General features: G+C 35.6%; 1 protein-coding gene across 5 annotated transcripts in view; it reads right to left on the reverse strand.

The window, feature by feature from the left end:
• pax2a (paired box 2a) overlaps positions 1 to 6110 on the reverse strand; it is a 44484-nt gene extending 38374 nt beyond the window's left edge. Inside the window, exon 1 of one of the 5 annotated variants that reach the window (XM_015346440.2) lies at positions 5870 to 6110. In XM_015346440.2, the coding sequence (XP_015201926.1) occupies positions 5870 to 5894 (25 nt within the window). In that variant the 5' untranslated portion in view covers positions 5895 to 6110. The remainder of the gene's footprint in view (positions 1 to 5869) is intronic. The other 4 variants (XM_015346442.2, XM_069188914.1, XM_069188915.1 and 1 more) reach the window with 4 other exon arrangements.
• Between the last annotated feature and the right edge of the window lie 12376 nt (positions 6111 to 18486).

An 18486-nucleotide genomic window follows, 5' to 3' on the forward strand; every position in this document is an offset into this window, starting at 1 on the left:
AAATTATTGGAAGATGCAAATATTTTACATCCATAAGTTTTATCAAGAAGGCTATGGAGCAAATATTTCAAATTGCATAACGCACAATGCCACCTGACATCAAAACGTTTATATGGCATTTTAATATACCGATAACAAAATTGATATTGTTGACGATAATTATTGACAAAGGATTTTTCTTATACAAAAAGTGTAAGTTGGGAAGCACATCTCACAAATCAGCGACTCAGCGGTACTCAGTTGGTGGCAGAACTGTATTTTGTGAAGAAGCAAAAAACAACTATTTGATGGCGTGATTCTTTTTCCAAAATAAGGTTCTTAGTGAAAGGCAAATGGAGGTAAATTTAAAACTTTTTCACGGCAAAAAAAAAAATATCAAATGGATGAAATACTAAATTCATTGTATCGTTTCCTGTCGCTTATCTTTAGAGACAGGTTGCTTAATTTTCCAGTGAGGGATCTGGAGGAGTTTTCATTAACGTTTATAGGAGGAAGCAACTGGAATTTACACTTCAAAAAGCTTGCCCACCCCTTAAAGGAAATTAAAGAAAAATAAACTTTTTTTGGTTTAAGAGATAGTAATCACTGGATTTGCATCATTACCTCACCAATACGAGTGATCAATTCAATAAACCTTCTGGTAATTTAAGTAATATTTAACGCTACTTAAAAGGAGTAGCCTATGTGATGTGGATTTACAATTTCAGACTAATTCTTTAGGGTAGAAGCCGGTGGTATTGTTAATAATAACAACTATAATAATACAGTACACATAAAACTAGATGGACGTGCGGCGACGTTTCAGAACTAGTGGTGTATGCAAGGTGTGTATTCGTTTTTTGAAGGAGGTTTACAATCAGGATTTGACAGATTAATAATTAAACTAACAGCAAAATGAGATGCCGTGTACAAAACAGCACTTTTTGTTTTTTTAAAAAAGGGCAAATCGATTCCTTAAACGCTGATATCCAATTCAAAATTCGAAGTACTTTCATAAAAGGTTAGAAAATCTTCACTCGATTTGACTTCCACCCTCGAGAATCCCTGTATTCTGGTAACCTGGGATTCTAAAACAAATTCATTCCATTTAATGCGCATAAAATCAGCTTTAGATTTTGAAAGTCGGAAGTACAATTAAATAAAATGTAACTTTGCAAAATATTTTAGTACTGGCTTTAATTTCAGGATCAAGTATTTCCGAAAGAATGGAGTCTTGGTTTTATTATGTCTCAGGGTGTTTTCATCTTTGTTTGCGGTTACGATCATATTTATTTAGGCTCTGCGAACTAGCAGGATTTGGGGGTATCTGGCAGAGAACAGGAGGCCACTTTCTGCGCTCTGCCTTCTGGCCAGGTTTGAGGACGATTCTTCTTTTTGTTACAGTTTTTGGAGGGAGCTTCTGGTACAATATGTAGCACCATGGGCTGTAATTTCACACTCTGCTGCACATTTCCCCTAAAGCTACATTCCTCTTTTTCTATAAGACCCCCTGAAATCTTTTCCCCCTTCCCTTCTGCACTGTGATATCTGGGCTCTGCAATGCAAAATAATATTGACAATAATGGTAATAAATAATTATTCGGCCCAAGCCGGCTAAGCTAACGCTGTTTGATGTGGTGTTTTAAATTGGTTTCCGTTGTTTTGCATCTGCCTGTTTTGAATGTTAATAACACACGTGTAAGACTCTCTGTTCTCGGTTCGACATCTAACCCTTCCTTTTTCTTACTGTTTTTTTTTCCTCACAATTCTCCAAAAAGCACCTCATCGCAAAAATCATAACCAAACAAAAACTGTAATAAACTCTGGTGTTTCAAGCTTAGATTTAAAACACGTTTATTATACCGATTTAGGCATTGCGATTTATGAAGCGCAAGTGGCAGAAATGTTTGTACGTTTCCGAAATACGGAAACGGTGCATATGTGCGGAAAAAGGCAATTTGTGCAAATGTGCAAAAGGCAAATGTGGTGATAAAATACATTTGTGAACGTGTTATCTTCGCTATTTTCTTGTACAAAAAATCCCACTAATTAATCGGAGAACTAACAGGACAGTATTTTTCCGAAGTTCAATTTAGAACTATATATTTTTTCCATTCATTTCACAGGCTCCTTGATTAACCAAAACCAGTTTTTCTTAATGCTACAGTTGCCATGTGTGCGCAACAAAGCCAAACGGCTGTAGTGTTTCATTATTTACACACACCAAACACATGACATCACCAATCTGATATTCACATCAAGCTCGGAAAATCAATAAGGAAAACATGAGGATGCACGTGAAGCCAGGGAGACCACATTCCGTCCTTGCAAACTAAATGACAGCACTGCAAAAAAAAAAAGATGAAAGTGCTTACGAAACATTGTGCCATGATGAAACTGTTAATATATTAGTGATGAATTTGTAATCTCGGTCAAGGGCAATGACTGTGTCTGTATGGGGCACATCATCGTTCCGTAGGAATAGAATGTCGGTTTTCTTAAAAAACAAACAAACAACCATTATCGTGGCAGGAAATCTTGAAAAACAATGCACCCTTAAGCTGCCATGTGAATATTTTTATCGAGTTATTAATTACATTTGATTAGATAGAATGGATGAACCTGTCAGGTTACCCTGGTAATAAAACAGTAATAGTAAACAAACTTGAAAGATGGTTTTGGAGGGTGGGTATGGCGTTTCGTGTGCCAGCAAAGGTAGGATTTGTTCTTAAAAATATTGAACATTTTTTTAAAGAGAGTTGACGCCTAATTAAAAGAGGTTTGTTAAAGTGACAGAAAGCCATTCATCTTTAGCCTCAGCTGTTAATGGCCTGTGGATTAGCGGAATTGAGAATGAAGGCAGAGGGAGAGAGAGAATGGGACAGAATGAAACTCCTCAGATCGGATGAGCCCAGGAACCAAAAAGCTAGAGTCTTGCATTGCTTCCTGCCTCCCGTCTGTCACACAACCTTGTCCAACACTAAGTTAGCCAACTGAACAGTAATGAACTTCCTATGAGAAGGGGGAAATCCGCTTTTCTTCAATTTTCTGCAGCCTCTGGTTCCTGTTTCCATTCACCTTAATATTATTATGCCAACGTCACCAATCGATACGGCTTTTCCCTTAGACCTGACGTGCACTTCAGTTGGGAGCTGGCATCACTGGGTGTAAGTTGAACATCAAACCTTCTAGATCTCTGGAGAGATTATTTCTGTAATCCTAAAATTGAATTTCTGTATTTGATATTCCTGAGCTGCTTATCGGAAGGATATTATGCCTGTAGCATTAGTGCTCCGGAGGAAAACTGTATGTTTGAAAATGATGCAGACTGCATTTTTAAAAACTGTAAAGTGCACGATTAAAGGTAAACGATTTAAGTGCATAGTAAGACGTAGACGTATTGTTTTGTTGAAACGCACGGTGCATGTTTTGTTTTATTAAGCAATTAAGCAATTCTAAACAAAGCGGTTTTGAAAAATGTTTTATTTAAATGTTACGCTTTTCACTTCATCTTGCCGAGGTTTTTATTTATAATTAGTCAAACAAAACCAGCTGTCATTCAAACATTTTCTCTGGTCAAGCTAATACTGTAATCTATGGTAACTATTAAGTCAAGGCCTATAGTTATATTAAATAAATTGCAATATGAACGACTAGACTTTATATTTTACTCCGGTTAGAGATTACCACGAAGATAATGCAAAAGATACATTTCTCATAATTTCAGAAGTTGAAAGCACGTTTCTTTCTGTTACAGTGTTCCATTTAAAAGTAAATGACAGGATAAATTCTTGATCGTCTCTGTAATATAAAGTACATTACTTAAGATCACCCTATAAACCATAATGAAAAAACGACAATAGATCACAATCACTAATTTTAGTACCTTTTGTAAATTTGAGATTTTAATTGCATTTCCAAGTCTTTAGAAATTTCATAAACAATAGTGATTTCGTGAAATTAGATACATGTTTTATTATCCTGATCAGAGATATAATAATTGTTGCTGTATTTGTATGAGGAAAAACTCAAAAGATACGACTGGGTTCTAAAGCCAAAGTGCATGTACTCTGTTTTTTGTAGTAATTCCATCCCCAAATCAACCTCTGTTTCCTAAAGAATCGATAATGTAAAACTATGTGAGCTTTATCTTGACCTGTCTACAGCTACATTCATTTACTGTTTCAGAATTTTAAAAACGAATGTTTTAGAAAAGGATTCCAGGTTAAAATGTGTATGGCTTCTTAGGAAGGACAGTTAAGAGAAGGCATTCCAAACTCATCTTTTTTTTTGTCCGGAAAAGTCTCAGAGTAAGAGACGCACTTGTTTTTTGAAGGTAACGTTTTCGTTCGACACCTAGCATTTTGTGTACAACAAAGAAAACATATATTCTATCATTTTTAAAAGCCTAAATAGTAAAATCTTAAGATCGATCTTCAGCTGCATGTAAGTCTACAATAGTAGAGTAAAATAAACCTTGAGCTGCAGTCTGTTAGCTGCGTCCTTAGATTGCTTATTCATGTAGTCTGTAGTGTGAACAGATGGACCATCAATTTAATTCTATCCTCGACACCATCAGAGATTGATTTTGTACTTGCTTTTAATTTTGCCATAATTAATTAGATCATTACAACTGTTTTTCATTGATCTCCCCATTTAAACCCAAAATGGAAAGGTGAAATGGTATGAGATCTATGTTTTCCATTATATTAAGTAGTAGGACGACGTTTCTTATAAAAGTACACAGGGTAACAATTTAGACCTATTAAAGTATTTATAAACGTTGCACGCTATTGAAGAACTAGAGAAAGTGAAACAAAACAAAAAATAACAGATTTTATGAGATAAAATTGTACATATAACCATGTGACCACGTCTATGGAAAAATATATTGTAACTCGAATTTCAAAATAATTATATTTGTAATAGAGATACGACTGCAATGAATTCAACTAACAAGCACTAATGTGCAAACGACTCTTTATTTCTGTAAATAGGCATACTTTACACCCCATCAACAGCAAAAATAATTAAATATACTGAGACAAACCTTCCTCCTATGTTCTTCGTGATTATCTACAAGTATCAAGGACATTCCTATTTAAATTTAAAAAGCCAATTTTAAATCAGCTAAAAGTTTAAAAAACAACTTGGAAATCAACAACAGACAGCATATTGAGACAAACATGACATCCAGAAAAGCCACATAAATCCATGGTAGAATGTTTTCTTACCCTGGCACTGGGAAACAAATACTTGCATTATCGCAATGAGATGTAGGAATAATGTTTAAAATGTTTTGAAAGTAAACGTGAGTTTGATAGCAGAAAGATCAAATGCCTAACTTTACTGTATGTTTGAAACTTCTATAAACCCAAAAGAAATGTCAATTAAACCCCTGAAAGCTATGTGCATGCTGCTAAGTAACTGCCTGAAAAACGTGCAGGGAAAATCATGGTTGTGTTGTTTTACGATTACTTTAAAATACGTGGTGGCGTGATTCGTTTTTAATATCAATAGAATCAAAAGAATTAAATAAATCCATCAGTTGTGACAGTATACAGAATTACAAACCACAGTAATGTAAATAAGCTTATTCTACAATAAGTATTCTACAGAGTATTTTAAATTACAGAATTATGTATCTTCTGGACGCATTTCTTTTATTGAAATGCTGTTATCACTGCATTACCATAAAAGAGATATATATACTCTGGCTATTTTAAAGGCCGTAACAGAGTAGGGCACCTAGACTCACCTCTTGCAAAGTAAACGTGATCTTATCTCGGAACAGAAGCCAATACACCTCTCTCGACAGCAAATAAACACTCTGACACGGTTTGTGAGAATCACGGAGAGAGCAAGGGGGAGAAATAAAAAAAATCCTTACCTGAACGCCCAACGCTGTGAGCCATGGCTTCTTTCTGTGTAATGGTCCGTCTCTCCGATGCAGCCCACTAGATCTCTCCGGCCTCCTGCGCTCTCTCCCCGGCTGGGTGTCTTGCCTTTCCCCGCTGGCTCTCAGAATCTATGAGCGATCATCCAAAACTAAACGGTTTAGACGACAACAAAAAGGGAAGCGGACCTTGCTCGACTGAGCTGGGGGTTGATAAAAGAGAAAAATAGCAATCAAATCAAGTAAAGCGTTTCAGGTGTTATATAAAAAGAAAGAATAAACTTGCCTGCTGGAAATAAAGAAGACTTTGTATAATGAAATGCGGTTAGGTCTGTCCAGAAGCCCGTCTTTCTCGTTCATTAACAGGAAACTAAAAGGTAGGATCTAAATTATTGAACGCTCATTCACAAGTCGTGCATGGCGAAAGTTGTTCTTTCGGATTTTAATTTCTTAAATTTATTTTTCAAAAGCTATCTTCATCAATAACTTCCTTGAAGTTTCAGCCAAAAAAGTTCAATGAAAGGTTGGGTATTGCACACAGTTTGATTACAGAAGGGAGCAGCCTATTGGTTGAACTCAGCAATGAACCTGCAGCCGAAAGTAGGAGGATCCATTTCATCATAAAGCACACCTAATATACTAATAATAATAACGGAGGAATAATTTGCTTCAGAAAATATCTGATATAATTGCCTTTACGGTAAGAAGACCGCGAGAGGGAAAGCGATCCGCAAACTGAATTCTTGGCGTTGCAGTCGTGTCCAGTTAGGATACTTCAGAGATTTCGTTTTGTGTCATCTCTCTACAATATCTGTTCATCCATGCATCTGTATTCATCTATCTGTCCAGCTATCTCCTGTGTCTCTTTATCAATAAGGGTTAATCTCTTCCAAGATTTGCTGGGTCTTGCGATGACATTTCTATTGAGTTGATTTTGTCTGCTTTTTTCTGCTTGAGATTCGGATAACGTTAAAAAGGCACAAAATGTTTTATATTGCTGCAGTAATAAAGTACTGATCGTATATAAGAGCACAGCTTGTACGATTGCTGAAACCAGCTTATTAAATATTACCTAGCTTGAAGGACCAGGAGACACCAGACAAACAGCACTCAGCTTTTCAGAGATGCTAATTAGCTAAGAATATACGATTCACGATATGACAATTGATATTAATTTTTAATATAAATAATTAACGTTTAATGCGTCACGCTAGACGAGTTTCCAGTCTGAAAGATTTCCCTGACAAAAACCTGTTAGAACTTCATAAACTGCAATTATTGTCTTACACTGAGACAAACAAACAGCTAGACGTGGTTTTATAGCATTGAATTAAGAATAGCACTCGAGAGCCAGCGGACACATCCGAACAGCAGCTCATTGTGTTTACACGGAGAAGTGAAATTGAATATATCTGACTTCTTAAATAACAGTTAGCAATGTCACTGAGGGTGGTGAAGGCATTTTAAATAGACAGTTAACTTAATTATTTTACGCTATATATGGGATATATTCCAAACAAAAATACAACTGTATGAAGTTGTCCAAAGTACAAGTTCAGTTACTTCTTTGTTAGGAGTCTAATGAGTTAACCTTTAAATTATTATGAAAGAAATGAGGAGGTACAGTCCAGGTAAAGAAGAACTGTTCAGGTTTTCTAACCCGTTTTTAATACGAAACCGGGACAAACGTCACGACCAAAGACCTGGATCAGTGGTAAAACATAAGAGTTTTACAATTGGTATAATCCAGATCATAAAATTTAAATTGGAGGAAATCTGTTTCTTAATTTACAGCCGTAAAACGCACTACCTGCCTTTATCGTGTTAAATCAATTAACACTGAAAACTGGAATACACAACCAATGCCATAAGCCTCTCAGAAATAGGCAGTAGTGATGTAAAAGTTCAGACTAAAGTTTCCACAAGTCCCGGAGAAAAGAGAGGGTATTCCTTTTAAAACTGACGTTATTTAAAAAAACTCGAGATGTGTATGAAAGAATATCCTGTAGGTATTATGACTAAAATGTAAGGTGCCCTTCTATATTTCCATATAAAGTACACTGAAACAAAAATGAAAATGATGTGGAAAATGAATTCAGGTTAGATTATTTTAATTAGAAGAGACTTGTTTAAATTACTTTTTATACCCTGAGCGTAATATCAGTCAGAATTTAAAGCTTTTCGAGTTTCTGCAGCCCGGGGTCCAGCAGATTATTAACCACAATTAACATCTCATTTGCAATTTAAACACATAAAGGAATTGGAATTGTAAGAAGGACAATAGTATTTGTTTCTTGTTACATGTTTTTTTAATCACTGAAATATTTTCATTTTATGTATTTTTGTTGTTGTTCTTGTTATTCGCAATATCGTGAAACTCTTTTTGCTCTTGTGTTCCTTTTCAATTTTGTATTTGATGATTTGCGAAATTTGTTTCTTTCTTCATCAGTCCTCTGATATGGGGGCCTGCTAACATCATTTACACAGTACATTACAAATGTTGACACTAACAACAACAACAACAACAACAACAACAACCTAATTCTTTCGACCAGAAGGGGCAGTGCAATTCAGGAATATTTCGCTGATATTCCTCACGGCTTTATATAATGTATAGATTAAAAATGAAGGAAGCCGTTGCTAAGACTTGTTTTATTTTTCAGACATTGTTCTAGTATTTACTCTCAGTTTTTAATGGAAGGTGATACTTACTACTGTAGCTAGTTTTCCAAACCTACAATAGTCTATCAGAAATGTAAACAAAGGGAAAATAGATCAGGTGTTTTGGTGAAGGGATTAAAAACGATGGCGCACTTTGATTAAGTAAACAGTTTTGTTGGAATTCTGTCAGTGTAAAAGTATTTTTTTTTTACACTGTGCATCAGGATGTAAAGAAAATATATGTTGTAATATTACAACCCCCAGGAGAGCACGAGCATGCTGGAGAACTTTTTCCAACATAGTTTTGTCTTGCGTTTCATATCAAAACACCCAACTAGCATTTAGAAATAGTCTATAAGGCTATATTATTTATATGGCTGTCCGGTCTGTTCACATGCTTAAGTTTGTGCTGCATACTAACTAGAAAGACGCAGCACGTGCCACATATGCGCTAAAACCAGAGCTGATTGTATACCCATGGAAACCTGTAGAGAATAGCTTGTAAGCCAGGAGTCTTTAGTGTGGACATGCCTGTAGAGCAACTTTGGAGGGTAGAGCGCTGTGCACTTTCTACTTCATTAAGCCGAGTTTGCTTTGCACCAAACGAACTTAGTCCTGGCTCGCTGCACCTGAGTCAGGGCTGGAAAGAAACTACGCAGGTTCCAAACGAATGTACACATCTGTACGCGTCTGTGTTTGTGGATACAGGCGTACAGATATAACAGGGTAGAAACAGTTAAAAGAGTTTTAAATGCAGAGGACTTACGTGTTAAAAACGTTAAAGAAATTAGCAAAACAATTTTTTTCCTTCGTTTATTTTATGGGAAATTCTACCTCTTTCAGCATTACCAAAAATCACATTGTCTGTGTGTCACTGTACAAATGCCTGCCAACAGTGCCAAACTTCCATGTGACGTTTTAAACACGGCAAACGTGCCTAAAATACTTAATTGAAATAAAACGAAATGAATTTGGCCCACAAAAACCAGTGTTCAAAATCACAGCACCCTTCCCTATGTTAAAATAATAATAAAGCATTATCCAACACGAGATCATTTATTTATTTATGTATTAATTTAACTCACAAATAAAGTGTCACGAAATTCTTATGTTGCTGGAATTTCTGTTTTATTTAGGTTCTTAAAAGTTTGCTATCGAGCACGGAGATTATTGGGCACGACTGTTACCCACATCGGCAATGACAGATAGGGGTTAATTTGGTGACTATCCCTTATATTTAAAACACCAAGGAATAAGAAATAATTACATACACAGACCACGTTCTGGCAGTTCATAAAATATGCAGATATTTGAGTAATTATTAAATGTGCCCTGGAGTAGATGATTAAAATAGGACTCTGTTCATGTTCGGGTTTCAGAACCATCCTAGGATTTGTAAGGCAGCAGGGCAGACTCCCTGAAATACCTGGCGAGGAGACGTGGGCGAGGGCACCCTCCCCTCCATCTTTCCAGCCGATCAGTCAAAGGTGTGCCGCTGCTGTATCAGTGAACAGCCACCCATTCTGAAAAAAGCAGTTTCTTTTAGGAAGAAAATAAAGCGAGCTTGGTTAAAGGCGGCGACATTTAAAGTCAAATCTTCGACTTTGCGTCTTTTCAAATAAGTCATCTATAAAGTTTTGTTTTTTTTTGTCGAAGAAAACTTTTTCGTCTAAAAAAACATTCCCGTTTATCTTAGTGAACGTTTTGAACAAAAGAGGTATCAAAACCATTAGCCACATTTACTTTTTAGCTGTACATGCGTGTACTATGTAAATAAATCAAATGTTGTTTTCAAATTGTTTCTTCTTTCTTTTCGCAATATGCTCCATTATTTCTCCATGTGTGTGTCATGAGTCATTGATGTACGTATTTAATAGTTTACTTTCCCCTCTTGAGGGATTTCAGGTAATGAGGTCTTCTTTCCAAGTACGGGTCAGGTAATTTTTCCCCCAGTGGCCTGTGAGATTATAAAGATTTTCAAGCGATCAAGTTACAAATCACTTTAAATTTAAAGAGAGAAATGAGACTTCTGGATCAAAAATTACAAATCGCACACATTCTTCCGAGATCTTCTCGGTTTATATTTGGCAGTTCCTCATATATATTATAATAATAAATCACATCAGCATCAAATATAGAAGATACACGATAACAGAATCGTTTGCGGTTGGAACTGTCCGCCTTCGGAACATTTTTTTCCATAGATAACTACGTTTACCAACACCCTCCAACTGCCGTTTACTTAAACTGTGCCGTTTTAAAACTATAGTGTGACTTTAGACTTTCATTTGTACTGGCTATTTTATAAATGTCCGTTTGTAGAAAACTTAAATGTAAAATATTAACTGCAAAAAGCAGACATATAGCTGCGTTTACCCTTAGCCGCTGAGTGCCCGAGAGTAAGATAAGATACCCCTGGATATGTACAAATAACGCATTTACTATTAACTGACAAAATGAGAAATGTTTTTTTCAGCGATTATTTCACATTAGTAAAGCATGTTGACAGCCCCCCCCCCAAAAAAACGAATTTCTAGGTAAACCAATGGAAGGAAGTAATTTTTAAGGATGAAAAACATTTATTTTCATAATCATGGATTGGACAAAAAGTTTTATTTCTAAAAATTCTCATTCTACCCATGTTTGTATTAAATATGCGCCCAGTGAAGAGCTGTCGCATTTCAAAATTGTGCTGAATATTTTGGTTGATTGATTTTTTGTCATTTCAGATCATTTTAAACTGTGAAAAAGTAGTTCCATGGAAAATGTTTGTTAACTAGGCTATATGGCTGCTATAAGACTTAAATGTTGAATTTTATTACTTTACCACGCTCTGTCGTTCCTGTGAATATTGTAATATTGCATTTTTTACAAGTTACTCTTCTGTTAATGTTCCAGTTAGTAAGTTTTATAATCCTCCTCTGATTTTTTTTGTATTCTTCCGCACTGTTAACCTCTACGGCGACGTCTGAAGTTCAGTGCTCTGTTGCGAACACGTTCGTTGCTAAACGGGAAGAAATCACGTTATTTAACTACCTTTAGGGTTTAAATATGGTTCATTCTAATTTCTTAGCTCTGAAAAACTTTGAATTAGTTTTTCGTCTTTAAAAGTGAATATATACTTCAGAGCTGACACATACAACAGCAGAGACAAACGATATATGCTCTATATAGCATTTCCTTATAATTGAATTAGTGGGCGTGTATATTCATCTGCGTAGAACACTTCTAACACCCAAGAATAATTCCCAGTAAATGCCTTCAAAGTGTCATGTGGGGAAACAACCTGTCGTGATATTGTGTATTTGGAAAGTTACTAGTAAAGAACAACAACAAAAAAAGAATAAATGCCACCCACGCGGGGCTGCAGCATATGAAATGTTGTGAACTTCGCCAAACCTGCTTGTTCTGTGAAAGAAAAAAAACTTAACGAGGAAAATAAAGTTTGTATTGTCAAATTAAAACTGTCTCCTTGTATTTTTGTCGTTTACTAATGAAGGAGTTCAACATTAAAAGTATTTTGGTTTACTTTTAATGCTACATAAAAATAAACGAAATTTCTTGTAACAGTGCACCGACCTTATGATAATGGATGTGACGACGAGGCGTAATGGTTAAAATTAACTCTAATTGAGACTGGGGCAAACTCCCCAATTAAAAAAAAAAATACAAAGTCACCTTAGAAGTGTGAATGATTTGATTATCTTTTCACCAATGTAGTAGGAAGTGCCCTTTGGCATTAACCCCGGAGAATATAAAGAAAGGTGTTGTCGGTATTGAATTAAATGCACAAACCCAATGAAGGAAATTGCGATGCTCTAACTTTTTTTCATTTAAAGATAAACTGTATGTAACCAGTACCATGCTATCATGCTATCATGCAAACTGTATGTAACCTCAGCAATTCCTAAATATATTTTAGTTGATTTTAAAACTGTTGTTTAAAACTGTTGACAACATCCAAAGTTTCGTTAAAGATATGCATTGCTATACTGTATGCATTGCATGTGTAGTGCTGGTAATAGATATCTGAATAATCAGTGTCAACTGGAACTGTGTATCTTTAGCATAAGGTTACATGTAAATCTCCAGGGCTAAAACATTCTCCTTAAACTTGTCAATCTTCTTCCCACACAGAAAGAAGCAGAGCTGACATTTTCTCTCAAAGCATCTAATTGATTTGAAAACATTGCTTGACTTGTTTCTGTGCTCCTTGCTTGACATTTCTTAAGAGCCTGTTTCATGCGTGCACGATCTGAGGTCAGAGCTAGGTGAAGTTAATAAAAGCAACACACCAACAATTAAATGATAGCCTGGTCTGGCACTAACTTCATTCTTATATACTGGGAAATCTGCTCTGTATGTATATACTGTAATTATTGACTGTGCAACTTGAACACATTTTATTCCTTGTGGTACTTTTTTTTTTTAAAAAGAAGTTTGTCATGATTGCTGTTTAGGTACAAGAGTAACATACTTTAGAAAATAAACAGCAATAACTCTGATGTATTTTTGTATATTGTAATTAAAAAATAAATCATTTCTGAAATGTGAAGTGATTAAAAAATACATGTATACCACTTGTTTCTTTATATCAATCTGGTGTCTTTTAAAAATATCTATGTTATTTTAAAGTTTTTCAGCAATAACATTTAAGCTGTTTCAGCAAGCAGATGTCCATTGAACAGTACTACCTTTACATATTCAGGGCTTTAAAATGTCAGAATTATGAGGTTAATAATGCTCCTTTCCTCATTGTTCCATTAAAGATTAAAAGTGTAGACAGAAATCACTCGTCTGCTAATATTATATTTTGTGATTTCAATGCCTCTCTAAAACTGTGAATTAAAATCTTTGATCTATGACTGCCAGAAATTCAGACTCCGTATTAACAGCTTAGCTCATAGAAACTTGTCATGAAAAAATGACATTTTTAGATTCCTCCATCCCCCAATCTCCCCATCCCCTCCTCCCCTCTCCTGCCCCTAAGGTGAAATGTCTATAAAATTCCCCGAATGAAAACCTTATTCATTGTACATTATACTGTATTGCACCTTGCCCATTAGAAAGTTTCAATTGATGCATAATCTCTGTATCTGTGTATGTTAGCCCTGAGGCTGCCTGGGGGTGTTTCAACCCAGCTGCCACATTTTAAACCAGACAGGAAACAGCTTCCACTAACATGTCAGCAATATGGGAAACACGGCTTTTTCCAAGGAGCCTATGGCACACTCTTGCCTTTGTTTGCCCTTGGCATCTTGTTGTGTGTTTAATCCGCTCTATGCTTACACACAGATAATGACAATGGCAGTTGCATTGGGCCGTACTCCATACATTGAACTGTTACTATTTTTCTTTAACTCCTGAGGGCGAAAAAAAAATCCTTATGAAAACATTGACATACAAAGTCTTTTTCATATGTATTTGAATTTGGCATGTCTTACCAATATGAACAATAAATAACAACAGAGTGTTAAAATATCAGGCAGCTCTTTATGGCTAATTATTGTTTATGTTTAACTTCGCCATTTCTGGAAGTGGTTGGTAAGTAAGCATCTTTGCAAATGAACAAAGCTTGAATGAAATTACTTCTGGCAGCAACATAAGTAAGGTATCTCTATAATTCTGTTGAACAATACCAAATATGATGCATGTGCTCTAAACATTTAATATTAACCTCTGATATTTTGTATAAATCAGTTCCATGAAGGAAGATTTTGCATACCTTTGTATTACATAATATTGGAATAAACCTTTCTTTCTATCTTATTTTTCATTTTAGTAGGAAATCACATTTGTGATGCGTTGTGTTATTCTATATGCCAGTGTACAAACTTAGTGAAACGTATCTGAGTCGTCGGTACTTGATGTTTTTTGTGTAGCAAAAAAAAAAAGTTTGTGTAGAAAACATCTATTTGTGTAGGTGTATTTCTGTGTGTGGTACTGTACGTGTGTGTGTGAATATGTTGCCTTCCATTGAAATCTGTGGATGAGCAGCCACACATCAACTCCTGATCACTCCAGTAAATTCTCCCTGTCACCTTCAGTGGTGTAATGATCATGAAAACTGTGACCTTGATCTATGGAAAACTATAATGTGGAGTGATGAAGCCCCCTACATACTTTTCAGTTCTGATGCTGGAGGCTGAACATGGGGAAAGTGAAGGAGGGACTCCAGTAAGACTGATGAGAGGCGGTAAAGGCCAGAGGAAGGACTGGAATATCCAGGGCATGCTTTCACTGGTGTGCGCTTTGTCCAGTCGCTGTGATTACAGTCCATATGAGACTGTAGGAATGGCTGATGACAGATGGGCTTTTATCGCATGCTCCCTCGCTTTTATCAGCAGAATAAAGGCATTGCTTTTTAAATCAGTGGTTTGGTAGCAATACTAAGTTTTCCAGGGCAATCGAAAGCACCAAGAGGAGACCTTTCGCTGGACCGCTTCTGAATGCGTCACAGTTCCTCCCGCTAGAAGTATTATATAAACATTATTATCTCCTTTCTCTTCTGAAAGACACTCGGGGGGCTTTGCTCAATGTCAGCTCTGTTTACTCAGACTACGATCCTCTTATCCAAGTGGCTAGAAAATTGAATGTACAGTGTTATCAAACCATGTTGAATGACCAAGCAATTTCGATAATAGGCCTCTGTGGTAGTGCGATATTTCCAGCAAATGATGTCCTGCCATACAGCAAGGTTTCTGAAGGAGTGGTTCATAGATAATGAGATGGCCATTTTACAGAGAGTCTTCGCCTGAGCATCACCGAGATGACCTGCACTGGTGTGCTGTGTGAAAAATGGAAGTCTATTCCAACCGAGACACACAAGAAGCTGATAGAAAGGATATCATTCAGGACCTCCTTTAATTATTTGTTCATGAAAGGAGAACCACATAATAAATAAGAACTAAAGTGATAGAGCAGTGCCATGTTTTCTCAGGGGACTAAATCAGATTAAACACTTGAAACGTTGCATTAACAAGTATTGCAAAGACACATATATCTTTAATTAAGAGTTTTTTTCTTGATAAGAATAGGAATTAAAATCAGTTCACTACAAAGAGTTAATCAGAAATTGTATGTAGCTGATGAAACTTTCATGGCACTCTAAACACCAAACTGTAAAATCTCACTATTAAATAATAAAGCATAATTTAAAAAATGTTTAAGGATTTATACATTTTAGAAATCTATTTGAAACCTTAAATTAAGACACGTAATTCTGAAAGCAAGAGAAATGTGATTTTCAGTTGTATGATTATGTTTTAAGTTTTTAAAGCCAGAAACAATCCCTAGAAAAGGGATTGTAAATCAACAAATTAGAACATTTCTAATTACAGTTATATGGAAAACATCTGAGTAAATTTTTTATTTGCTTTTATTCTAAGAATGAAAAAAAAATATGTCAGTGATGAAAATTTTCTTTCTCCGTGTTGTCTTCGTAAAATCTTGGCAAACTTGCTGTTGTCATAAATTACTGTATATTTATGAATAATAAACATAAGCTTGACAGAGTGTAGCATTGTTGTGGCATGTAAAAATACTATGTCTTTCTTTTGACAAACATTTTAATGAATACCAATTCACTTTTAATTGCTGGTCTATTGTTATGTTAGTTATGCACACATGTTGTTATAACACATGAACACATGAACAAGAACACTACTTGAATCCAATGATAATAACCAACAATGAACGTGACTTTGAATGAGAAGACATTTTTCACTGCTTTTCACCTGACTTGAGCCACCCTGATGATATTAAAATAAATTATTTTTGAAACTCCTTTGTAATTCAGGCCTTCATGGGACGCCTGGAATACGTCTCTCATCGCACAGACAGGATGTTTGGAAAAATGGAAGAAAGGCAAAATCAGGAACTTCATGTCCAGCCTTCTGAAAGTACAAAAAAAAATAAAATGTTTTACGTAATAAATATTTACAATCTAAATAAAAAATCATATAGTCTTATGGAAAATTAAGATTTCTTGCAGGCCCTACAACAGCGACTGTTATGATCAAACCCTAGCCAGCTATTCATATTTAAAGTGAGTAAAGGTTTAATTACCAAATGATGACAGTGTCATATGGTGCCATGATGGTGCAGAGTGTCTAATGAATGCAGAAGAGCGAAGGATATGTGAGAGACACTGAGTGACAGTGGGAAGTAAGAAAGCAAAAAAATGCTGGAGACAGTAAAACATCTGTAATTTGCAATTCGCTGGTGTTCAATGGTTGCTCATGGATTAAAGATTAAAAACTATTGTCTGGCAGATGGGAGAGGGAAAGAGGGGGGAGATTTCTAAGCAGCACATTTACATTCGTATATCAGCACTGTTAGGATAATCACAGAGAAAAAATAAACTGTCTCCGTTACACACTCAGGGCAATGCATCCGTTACCAGTTTTCCAGTAGCACAAACATTAAACAAGGTTTTCCCATTTTTTTTAGACGTATTTGAATTCTCGGGGACAGCTCATAGATTGTGACAGCTTTGTGCATGGTTCACACTATCTATCTCCATATCATCAGAAGACACTTTGGAGGTCTGGACCTAGAACTGCTCACTTCAGAGTTAATTGCTCTACAATATTGATATACAACAGGATATAGTCTTAAAGTAATACCAGTTAGTATGCCACAAAAAGATGTACATGCTTAACGTTGCATGAAACCTCAGGAAATGACATGATATTCGTACTTATTTCAGACTGGTGGTTTGTCATTAAAATTCAGCACTGCCACTTTAGTCATCGAAACCTTTTAATTTTATGGAGGTGTTCTAGGAAACTTCGTGCATTTCATATACGATCATGCATTTGGAAAAATTACAGAAAAGGCAGAATGTCCTATTACAAGTGCACTATGATGCTACATTTAATTAAATGCCTTTTTTTCCCCCTGCAAAAACAGAGAAAGGTGAGGCAGCAATGAAAACACCCTCTTCAATACAAAATGGTTATGACAAGCAGATTAACAATGTGTCAATGACTGCGTAGTTTTAATATAAGCAAAAAATATGCATTTGTCATGTTCTTCTGAAAAAACATTTTTCAATTCTCTGTCAAACTATGGATAAACATTCTTAATCAATATGTGATTCTTTTTTAGAATATGTGTTTCCATGGAAGCATCAGACCATATAGTCCAGTTCTGTGTTTTTCTGCTTCTGTTTGTTCAAGTGTTCTATCATCTTCGTTTTGATATTATCTGATTTCCCTATCTGCAGTCAGCCTGACAGTCCTTTCTCTCACATCGGGCTTTTCTTATCATATTACTGTATATTGATAGCACTGACTTTTAACTATGTACAGTGGACACTGTAGTCTTTATTGCCAGTGCTAGCAACTAACTGCTGATATCTCTGTTATACTGTGATGTAATGGGTTTTGATGTACACAGCAATGGAAGGAATTTACAATCCCATTTGTAGCAGGAAAAAACATATTAAATGGAATCTCAACCAGCTTGGAATGCTGTTAAATTAAAGTATACTATTGTGAAATAATAAATAAATAAGTATATATACATTCACTATAAATATGTTAAATATAGCACTTTATTTATAATGTATTATTTATAAATAAAAAAACAGCACTAAAAACATACCGTATATGCAAAACCTTTCCAAACAGGAATTTTGCATGGATGTTAAAAACATTATATTTGTCACATATCTCATTTGCTTCTTGAATGGAGTATGGGGTACATTAACTGTTACCTGTCAATGTTTACAGGAATCCTGCAGTGTTTCTTATTAGAAGAGGGGTGCAGTTTTAAAAAGACAGGGGAGAGAAGCCCTGAACATCAAGAGTTTCTTAAACCAGTGCAATGGCTGGCTATGTGTCAAGGTTAAGACCTGAGCAATCAACCATGACAACCCACCTGAGAGCTGTTTTAGGTATTGTAAAGGCAAGTCACAACTGTCAAGGTTTGGAAGGTAGTATGTT

This window comes from Lepisosteus oculatus, chromosome 4 (assembly GCF_040954835.1).
Source record: "Lepisosteus oculatus isolate fLepOcu1 chromosome 4, fLepOcu1.hap2, whole genome shotgun sequence".
NCBI classification, from domain to species: Eukaryota; Metazoa; Chordata; class Actinopteri; order Semionotiformes; family Lepisosteidae; genus Lepisosteus; species Lepisosteus oculatus.